Below are 10,625 nucleotides of genomic sequence, written 5' to 3'. Positions count from 1 at the left end.
ATACAAGAAAGTAAGTAAGCATACTCAATACAGGGTCAGTCAGTTCTAGTACCATATTTACAATGTGCAGGGATACTGTAGTGATAGAGGTAGATATGTAAGGTGACTACATCGGGATATATGATAAACAAAGTAGCAGCAGCGTATAAGATGAGTGTATGTGCRTTTGTGTAGAGTCAGTATAAATGTATGTGCATATTATGTGTGTGTGAGCAAATTATATAGTGAGTGTTTGTGTGTGTGTGTGTTGGAGTGTCACTGTGTTTGAGTGTGTAAGGCCATGTGAGTATGCATAGAAAAAAATACAAATCAAATACAAGACACAAAAGAGAGTGAGAGAGAGAATAGTTGATTACAAGGTCAGTATGAGGAAGAGAGGCCTCAATTATTCTGTAYTGCAGCTCTATAATCGCTCCTCAATTATTCTGCACTGCAGGTCTATAATCGCAGGTTGGCCCAGTATAGTACACCTGCTTGGTGATTTTGATTGACAGGCTCACTTCACTGCACAACGACGCCACTACAGTTCCGTTCGAATGGGCTATACCTCAGGAAATTACGTCAGCGCAGAGAATAATATGGCGTCTGCAATGGCTATGGACTCCATAGACAAACAGTATTTTGATATCCAGTTAAAAGAACGACAAATTGAAGCCGCAGGGGGATTCTAAATGGACGATAAGGAATCTTCGGCGATGCTTTTTTATTGTCCTTTTTCTTGATCTCGGCTATAAACCCGCACCCCATGTCAGAAGGAGCCAGGTCTGTCTGGTCGAAGAGGGGTTGTGGGGACTCGCAGCGCCGAGGTGAGAGACATTTTAGTCTGCTAAACTAGCTGCTAGGKAATTCCACGGGATGTCGTGAGCTACCAGTCACTGTTATTCTTGACCGTTATATTTGAAGAGTTTAGATTGYAATACAGTGTGTATTGCCGTTAGCAATTTGACAGTCTTGTCATGGCCTTGCGTGAAAAATAATCAAGCTGTGATTCCCCCGACTGCGCGAGCTCACTGGTTAAACTCAGTCTACAAAATATATGACTCTGGTTTAGCTAACGTTAGTTTGCTAGCCAACACGATTAGATCAAAGATTACATGGTGAGTCTATAGACATGCTTTTGAGTCAATTAAATGCACTAGCTAAATTACAATCATGATTTAATAAATATATMTATTTTTCTAGCTAGGTTTGTAGAACATCAGTTTTTCTTTCTCTCTCTGTCTCTGTCTCTCTCTTTCTCTGTGTGTCTGTCTTTAGATCAGGGCAAACTTAAACAAAGGAAATGTGAGCGTCCCCTCACCATGCTGTCAGCTAAACTCGAGACTGGCCTYGAGGCCCCCAAAAGGTACCATCTCCATGACAACCATAACACACATTCCAGGGGAAAACGAATGTCCCCTCTAATTAAAGCCTGCGATACTGCATGCATTTTTAGCAAAAAACAAGAACCCCCATTTTAGTGAATGGAAAAATGGCAATCATCTTGTAAAAAAAAGAACTAATTTGCAAGAATTTTACGTAGTTATGACATAACATTGAAGGTTGTGCAATGTAACAGGAATATTTAGACTTATGGATGCCACCCGTTAGATAAAATACGTAACGGTTCTGTATTTCACTGAAAGAATAAATGTTTTGTTTTCGAGATGATAGTTTCCGGATTCGACCATATTAATGACCTAAGGCTCGTATTTTTTGTGTTGTTATGTTATAATTAAGTCTATGATTTGATAGAGCAGTCTGACTGAGCGATGGTAGGCACCAGCAGGCTCGTAAGCATTCATTCAAACAGCACTTTCGTACGTTTTGCCAGCTGTTTTATGACTTCAAGCCTATCAACTCCCGAGATTAGGCTGGTGTAAACGATGTGAAATGGCTAGCTAGTTAGCGGGGTGCGCGCTAATAGCGTTTCAAACGTCACTCGCTCTGAGACTTGGAGTAGTTGTTCCCCTTGCTCTGCATGGGTAACGCTGCTTCGAGGGTGGCTGTTGTGATGTGTTCTGGTTGGCCATAGAGCGAGGAAGACGGAAGCTAACTGTTACACTGGCAATACTAAAGTGCCTATAAGAACATCCAATAGTCAAAGGTATATGAAATACAAATCCATAGAGAGAAATAGTCCATAATTCCTATAATAACTACAACCTAAAACTTCTTACCTGGGAATATTGAAGACTCATGTTAAAAGAACCACCAGCTTTCATATGTCTCATGTTCTGAGCAAGGAACTTAAACGTTAGCTTTCTTACATGGCACATATTGCGCTTTTACTTTCTTCTCCAACACTTTGTTTTTGCATTATTTAAACCAAATTGAACATGTTTCATTATTTATTGAGGCTAATTGATTTTATTGATGTATTATATTAAGTTAAAATAAGTGTTCATTCAGTATTGTTGTAATTGTCATTATTAAAAAAATGTTTTTTAATCGGTATTGGCTTTTTTGGTCCTCCAATAATCGGTATCGGTATCGGCGTTGAAAAATCATAATCGGTCGACCTCTATCTATGTTGCCCAACTAATTCTGATTCATCCGCCACACACGTGATCGATGACTTTAGGTGGTGGGCCGAAAAACGAGGGAAGAGCTGATTATTTGTATATGTTCCTCATACAAATTATATTTCAACACTGTCTGCTCAGGCAAATTTGCCGAACTGCTAAGCTTAGAACAAATCAGAACTCCCGTACATACCCMTCATGATGAAGGCAGCCAATGGCCTGCTTCTATCTAGGATGTAAACGCAGCCTATACATATAGCAATACAATCTTCTCTAAAAACAGCAGGGCAAAATGTATACAATGTGCGCTGCAGTAAGATGACCAGGGTTTGATTATATATCCCCAATGTTCTCTCATTGCTGCAACTCCCCAACGGGCTCGGGAGGCGAAACATGACCCGCCAAACCGCTTCTTCTTAACACCCGCCCGCTTAACCCAGAAGCCAGCCGCACCAATGTATCGGAGGAAACACCGTTCAACTGACGACAGAGGTCAGCCTGCAGGCACCCGGTCTGCCACAAGGAGTCGCTAGAGTGTGATGAGCAAAGTAAAGCCACTCCAGCCAAACCCTCCCCTAACCCGGACGACGCTGGGCCAATGAGACTCCTGATCATGGCCGGTTGTGATACAGCCAGGGATCGAACCCKGGTCTGTATTGACGCATCTAGCACTGCGATGCAGTGCCTTAGACCGCTGTGCCACTCGGGTGCCCCTAGGGTTTGATTTCTAAACAAGATGAGTTCTCAAATTTCACCATCTGCCCAATACCATGGTGGGCATGCATAATGTTGGATGCATTGGAATATACAGTATGGAGGAGAATGATAAATGGTCTGCAGGATTATAGAAAAAGCAGTTGGAAAATTAATGTTTGAGTTTTAAATACTAAATGTTCAGTGAATGTGAATAAATGTTGGTGGTTTAAATGATTAGCTTAACTTTCCTACTGACCTTCTAAAAGTTGACGATGGCAAATTCATGCCAATCMATTATTCTACTGCTAACTATGACTGAATGAGGGATGTTTCCCGTAATATACACTACCRTTCAAAGGTTTGGGGTCACTTAGAAATGTCCTTGTTTTTGAAAGAGAAGCACATATTTTTGTCCATTAAAAGAACATGAAATTGTTCATAAATACAGCGTAGACATTGTTAATGTTGTAAATGACTATTGCAGCTGGAAACGGAATATCTACATAGGCGTATTATCAGCAACCATCACTCCTGTGGTCCAATGGCACGTTGTGTTAGCTAATGCAAGTTTATAATTTTAAAAGGCTAATTAAACCCTTTATCAATTATGTTAGCACAGCTGGAGACTGTTGTTCTGATTTAAAGAAGCAATAAAACTGSCCTTCTTTAGACTAGTTGAGTATCTGGAGCATCAGCATTTGTGGGTTCGATTACAGGCTCAAAATGGCCAGAAACAAAGACTTTCTTCTGAGAAATGAAGGCTATTCCATGCGAGAAATTGCCAAGAAACTGAAGATCTCGTACAACGCTGTGTACTACTCCCTTTACAGAACAGTGCAAACTGGCSCTAACCAGAATAGAAAGAGGAGTGGGAGGCCCCGGTGCACAACTTAGCAAAAGGACAAGTACATTAGAGTGTTTAGTTTGAGAAACAGACGCCTAACAAGTCCTCAACTGGTAGCTTCATTAAATAGTACCTGCAAAACACCATKCTCAACGTCAACAGTGAAGAGTCAGGGATGCTGGCCTTCTAGCAGCCTTTTTATCTGGCCAGGAGGAAAGAATGGAAGAAATGTAATTTTACTATAGGAATGGGGTCCTTGGAGTCTCAGTACGCGTTCTCATTCAGGAAAAAGTTATATTCACACATCTGGCCAAACTTTCTCAGTAGCTTTAGGTCTTGGCCACGGCTTGGTTTGAATAATCTTTTGTATTGATTTTCAACATACAGTTTTGATGAACAATTTAATTTTGGGTTTGTCGTCCAGGTGATTCAGAGAAGGGCGTTGTTAGTTTCTCCCCGGACACAAGGGCCACTGTCCTCTGATTGGCTCGGAATACCCCCTCTGACATGCCCGTGGCCAATCAGAGGTGAGTGTGCAGTGTGCAGTGTGTGTGTGTGTGTGTGTGTGTGTGTGGGGGGGGGGAGTAATAGAGTTGTTTGTGCATGCATTTGTATCTGTTTGTGGGTGGGTTTGCTGCTAGTGTGTGACGTTCGAACACACCGACAGTCATTGCAGTTTGGTACACCAGAATTACATTCATTCCAATGAAACACTGCGTTTGCCTTGCAGCATTGTGTTGCAGTGCGTTCAGTGTGGTGCATACTATCGAACGTATGCATCAAACTGTATGCATAGACGGCTTGACAGAAATGGTAGCAGAAGGTGAATGTTGAAATGTTGTTGCATATACATATCCAGATGATGCTGCGTACCATTTTAGCTCAAAGACGCTGGCGGAGTGTTCGAGCGTAAGCGCGCGCGTTGGATTGAGAGTGTACGCACGCAGCACCCATTTCTGTGTGGGTGTGTACGAGAGCTGAACTGCTGAGGTGTGAATGTTGAATGTTCTTGACGTCATTCCAGAGACAGTCTTACACACACGTTTTAGAGAGAAAAACAGCATTGGGTTTGGTCTGTAGTGTGGCGGATCCCTTTTGAGTGACATGGTGACAGTTTTTCTACTCTTTCATCGGTCTGTGTTTGAACAGTAAAGCATTAGTACTGCTATACTACCAGTGTGTTATTGATCCCTCTCCTTACTGCAGGTATGTGTTGTCAAAGGGGGAGGTGTGTGTTATTAAGCTCCTCTCTCCTCCTCCAGGTGTGTGATGTCGGGGGGGGAGGTGGAGGTGTACCTGTCCCAGGTTCATGATGGAAGCGTGTCCTCAGGGTTCCGGGCGCTGTACGAGGAGAGGCTCCTATTGGACGTCACGCTGCTGATAGAGGAACACCACTTCCATGTTAGCAACACACACACACGCATACACACACATACATACACACACACACACACACACACACTTTCACTAACATGTAATTTAATGTTATCCCCTCCTCCAGGCACACAAGGCCCTGCTGGCGACCCAGAGTGACTACTTCCGGGTCATGTTCACAGCAGACATGAGAGAGAGAGACCAGGACAAGATCCACATGAAGGGGTTAACGGCTGCCGGCTTCGGCCACGTCCTGAGGTTCATGTACTACGGTTCACTGGAGCTCAGCATGGTCACTGTGCAGGAGATACTACAGGTAACACACAGACCTTTAACCCTCTGAGCCAGGASTATTCAACCTGGGGTCTGCGGCCCCCTAGTTGTCCGTGGAGGTACTGTAGGGGGTACGCAAAAATATATATTTTTAAGTGATTTTATTCCCCCACTGTTTTTATGAATATCGCTAGCAACAAGAGAATAAATACATTATGAATTATGTACATACAGTAGAAAAGATAAGAATATCTTCTAATGACATCAACTTTATTTCTCAACTCCTAATATTGAGCTAATTACTCATTGGAGCTCATTACACTCACTGGAGTATGTGACATTGAAAAAGAACCTGCTAGTAAGTCGCGGCAACTTCTTGGACMTACATTTYTTCCAGCACATGGCTAGCCTTTATTTAACCAGTTAAACAGCTGCTATTAGCGAAAATGTGTCTGARGTGACCTTTCTAGCTAATAGACTGTTCGAGGTTACATTAAGAGTACATATTATTTTATGAGACAATATACAAACTTTTAAATTATTTTTTTAGTAAATGTATTTATTGGTTTTCTTTTTTAAAGATGAATGAAAATGTAATCGTTTTGAAAGGATATTTGCTGATTTGGAAATCTAAATTGGACGATTTTTAAGGTTGTCATACGATTTGGCGTGGGGTCGCCAGAATTTCTTGCAAAACAAATGGAGTTCCCAGAAAATCGTCCAGACAAATGGTGTCCCCGCTGAAAAAGTTACTTGCGCCGAATAGAACAGATGTAGACCGTGAAACGCTTACTTATGAGCGCTTTCCCAACAGTCCAGTGTTTAAAAGTAAGAAACATTTGCAAAATAAAAAAGGAAATAGTAACACAAAATAACAATAATGAGGCTATATACAAGCAGTACCGGTACTGAGTCAATGTGCAGGGATACGTGGTCGTTTAGGTAATTGAGGTAATACAGTATGTACATGCAAGTGGGGTAAAAGTGACTAGGCAATCAGGATAGACAATAAAAAGAGTAGCAGCAGCGTATGTGAGGAGTGTGTGGCGTCATTATGCATGTGGGTTGGAGTTTCAGTGTAGTGAGTGTGACGGCCCATGTCAAATATTTTCGGCCTCCTGAGGGGGAAGAGGCATTGGGGTGCTTTCTTCACGACTGTGTTGGTGTGTTTGGACCATGWTGGTTCCTTAGTGATGTGGACACAGGAAGTTGAAGCTCTCKATCCGCTCCACTACAGCCCCATCAATGTGAAAGGACCTCCGTTTCCTGTAGTCCACAGTTTGTCTTGCTGACGTTGAGGGAGAGGTTGTTGTCCTGGCACCATAATGCCAGGTCTCTGACCGCCTCCCTATAGGCTGTCTCATTATCATCTGTGATCAGGCCTACCATCGTTGGCATTTCTGTCGACAAACTTAATGATGTGTTGGAGTCGTGCATGGCCACGCAGTCGTGGTGAAACAGGGAGTACAGGATGGGAGTAAGCACGCACCCCTGAGGAGTCCCTGTGTTGAGGATAAGCGTTGGCGGTGTGTTGTTGCCTGCTCTACCTCACCACCTGGGAGTGGCCCGTCAGAAAGTAACAGGTATAATGTTTAGGTCCGGTATAGAGCGCATTTTACGCCGGACTTAGAGTTACGACCAGTGGTGTAAAGTACTTAAGTAAAAAGTACTACTTAAATAGTTTTGGGGGTATCTTTACTTTAATATTTATAATTGACAACTTTTACTTTATTACATTTCTAAAGAAAATAATGTACTTTTTACTCCATACATTTTCCCTGACACCCAAAAGTACATTTTGAATAATTAACAGGACAGGAAAATGGTCTAATTCACACACTTATCAGGAGAACATCCCTGGTCATCCCTACTGCCTCTGATCTGGCAGACTCACTAATCACACATGCTTAATTTGTAAATTATGTCTGAGTGTTGGAGTGTGCCCCTGGCTCTCCGTAAATAAAAACAACTTGTAAATTGTGCCGTTTGTGCTTTAATATAAGAATTTTCAATTATTTATACTTTTACTTTTGATACTTAAGTATATTTGAGCAATTATATTTACTTTTGGTACTTAAAAGTATATTTAAAACCAAATACCTTTTACATTTTACTCAAGTAGTCTTTTACTGGATGACTTTAACTTGAGTCATTTTCTATGAAGGTATCTTTACTTTAACTCAAGTATGAAAATTGGGTAGTTTYTCCACCACTGCTTATGACCAACTGGTGCWACTGGCCCCAGCTKACTAAGATCTGTCACTGTCTCCTCACCCTCTAGGCTGCAATGTAYGTCCAGCTGACGGAGGTGGTAGAGTTCTGCTGTTCCTTCCTGCTGTCTAAGATCTGTCTGGAGAACTGTGCCGAGGTGATGAGGCTTCTGGAGGACTTCAGCGTGGGGGTGGAGGGCGTGCAGGAGCAGCTCGACAACTTCCTGCTGGAGAACTTTGTTCCTCTGATGAGCAAACCTGACTTCCTGCTCTACCTCAGCCTGGAGAGACTGCAGGTGTGGTGGAAGAACTGACTGGCACCCCCTAGTTAACTCTGTGTGTACCTGAACAGTGATGCTTTGAGCTCTTTAAAACAGGTGATATATTCTTGTTAACTCTGTGTGTGTGTGTGTGTGTGTGTGCTCTCTCTCATAACAAACACCCCCTCTCCGTCTCTCTCATAAACACACACCCCTCTCTCTGTCTCCCTCTCTCTCATAAACACACCCTCCTCTCTCTGTCTCCCTCTCTCTCAAAACACACACCACTCTCTCTCTCCCACAAACACAACACTGCTCCCAACTTTTAAACATTTGGCACCAAACAGAATTTAAGGAGCACCAGAAATAAATAGATTCGATTATAGTTAAGCTCTCCATTAGGCCTATATGAATCCTACTTGAAATAGTTCAGCTTCCATTAGGCCTATATGAATCCTTAACCTTTTAAACAGTTCAGCTTCCCATTAGGCTATATGAATCCTACTTTTGAACAGTTCAGCTTCCATTGGCCTATATGAATCCTTTTTGAAAAGTTAGCTTCCATTAGGCCTATATGAATCCTACTTTGAAAAGTTAGGCTTCCATTAGGCCTATATGAATCCTATTTGAACAGTTTCAGGCTTCCATTAGGCCTATATGAATCCTATTTTAAGTTCAGCTTCCATTAGCCTATATGAATCCTTACCATTTTGAAACAGTTCAGGCTTCCATTAGGCCTATATGAATCCTACCTTTTGAACAGCAATCTCATGATAGCAGACCCTTTTCCTTTCTTCCTGTGCAGATGTGCCTAACCTAGCTGTCAGTTACCAGTTGTTGTTATCAACCAATAATTAAGCGACCCGGATTAGTTTAAAATGGCCGTAACATTTGTGAAATTATATAAAAATTATATGAAATTATAATAAAATGTGTGTGAATTCTGAATCAAAAGAAAGGGCATCTCCTGGTAATATGGGTCAATGTTTTAAAACCGTTTAGCTAGAAACGAGACGTTTTCTTTGCTGTAAAGCTTGTAGCATGCCTGTCGCCCAAGCGGTGCTCCATTTCCCCTTTCAAAGTCTATTCAGATTGGTGCCTGTGCTCTTGGTTAGAACAGGCAATTAAATGATACAATGTGTCAACACTGCTCGCTCTGCGCGCTGCTCCAAAATAACAAACGTACAACTCCAACAACAGAAGACTCATCAGAGTCTGGGTCTGCATCTCCCTCGCCATCACGGCTAAATTATATTTTTTCAAACTGACGCTGTAGGGGATGTGAAGAGCGGACAGGGAAGAAAGCAGCGAGTGAGGGCAGGTATAGGGGATGTGGAAGAAGCGACCGAGAGGGAAGCCAGGACGAGTGGAGGGCTGGTAGGGGGATGGTGAAGGGCGGACCGCGAGAGAAGACAGGCGAGTGAGGGCAGGTAGGTGGATGTGAAGAGGCGGACGGAGAGAGAAGCAGGCGAGTGAGGCAGGTAGGGGATGTGAAGAGCGGACGGAGAGAAGCAGGCGAGTGAGGGCAGTAGGGGATGTGAAAGAGCGGACGGAGAGAAGCAGGCGAGTGAGGGCAGGTAGGGGATGTGAAGAGCGGACGGAGAGAAGCAGTGCGAGTGAGGGTAGGTAGGGGAATGTGAAAGAGTGGACGGAAAGAGCAGGTGAGTGAGGGCAGGTAGGGGGATGGTGAAGAGCGGACGGAGAGAAGCAAGGCAGAGTGAGGGGCTGGTAGGGGATGTGAAGAGTGGAGCGGAGAGAGAGCCAGGCGAGTGAGGGCAGGTAGGAGGAATGTTGAAGAGCGGACGGAGAAGAGCAGGCGAGTTGAGGGCTGTAGGGGATGTGAAGAGTGGACGGAAGAAGCAGGTGAGTGAGGGCAGTAGGGGAATGTGAAGAGCTGGAACGGAAAGAAGCAGGCGAGTGAGGGCTGGTAGGGGGATGTGAAGAGTGGACGGAAAGAAGCAGTGAGTGAGGCTGTAGGGGATGGGGCTGGTTCAATTACAGCTGCCACACGTGAATACACATGAAAGTGAAGTGGAATATCATTGGACCTGTGCATACCAGAGAATAGTCAATGTTGTTTCAATTTCTAATCTGACTTTATAAATCAAAAAACTGACTTTATAAACATATTATAACAGGCGCAGCGGTTCTTAGAATCAGTAGGCTGAAAAACCTTGGTAGTATCATATGAAAACATATACTACGTATTCTAAAATGTGGTATCAATACAGCAGTCGGTACCGGATACTAACCGTAGTACGGTGTACCGTGCCACACTATTGTGTGTGTCTTACCTTCTCGAAGACGTTAGCGGCGTCATGAGGCAGAAGCGTAGAGACTGGACGACAGTGTCTGTGTGTTCCATCGGCGGCGGTCGTGTCGCGGCAGGCCTGGACAGACTCATACAGCTCTATCTCTGGGAACCGACTCAGGGCATCACTGTCCAGGTACGCCTGACACAGAC

At 43.4% G+C, this 10,625-nt stretch overlaps 1 protein-coding gene across 1 annotated transcript in view; it reads left to right on the top strand.

Annotated features, from left to right (window-relative positions):
• Positions 1–550: 550 nt before the first annotated feature.
• Positions 551–10,625, top strand: part of LOC111953842 (kelch-like protein 15) — a 30,326-nt gene continuing 20,251 nt past the window's right edge. The window contains exons 1-5 of the mRNA XM_070435655.1: positions 551–806; positions 1,258–1,345; positions 5,307–5,445; positions 5,546–5,734; positions 7,973–8,197. Of these exons, the coding sequence (XP_070291756.1) occupies positions 746–806; positions 1,258–1,345; positions 5,307–5,445; positions 5,546–5,734; positions 7,973–8,197 (702 nt within the window). The 5' untranslated portion in view covers positions 551–745. The remainder of the gene's footprint in view (positions 807–1,257; positions 1,346–5,306; positions 5,446–5,545; positions 5,735–7,972; positions 8,198–10,625) is intronic.

Source organism: Salvelinus sp. IW2-2015, linkage group LG27, assembly GCF_002910315.2.
Source record: "Salvelinus sp. IW2-2015 linkage group LG27, ASM291031v2, whole genome shotgun sequence".
In the NCBI taxonomy this organism is placed as follows: domain Eukaryota; kingdom Metazoa; phylum Chordata; class Actinopteri; order Salmoniformes; family Salmonidae; genus Salvelinus; species Salvelinus sp. IW2-2015.
This window is presented reverse-complemented; position numbering and strand designations above follow the sequence as displayed.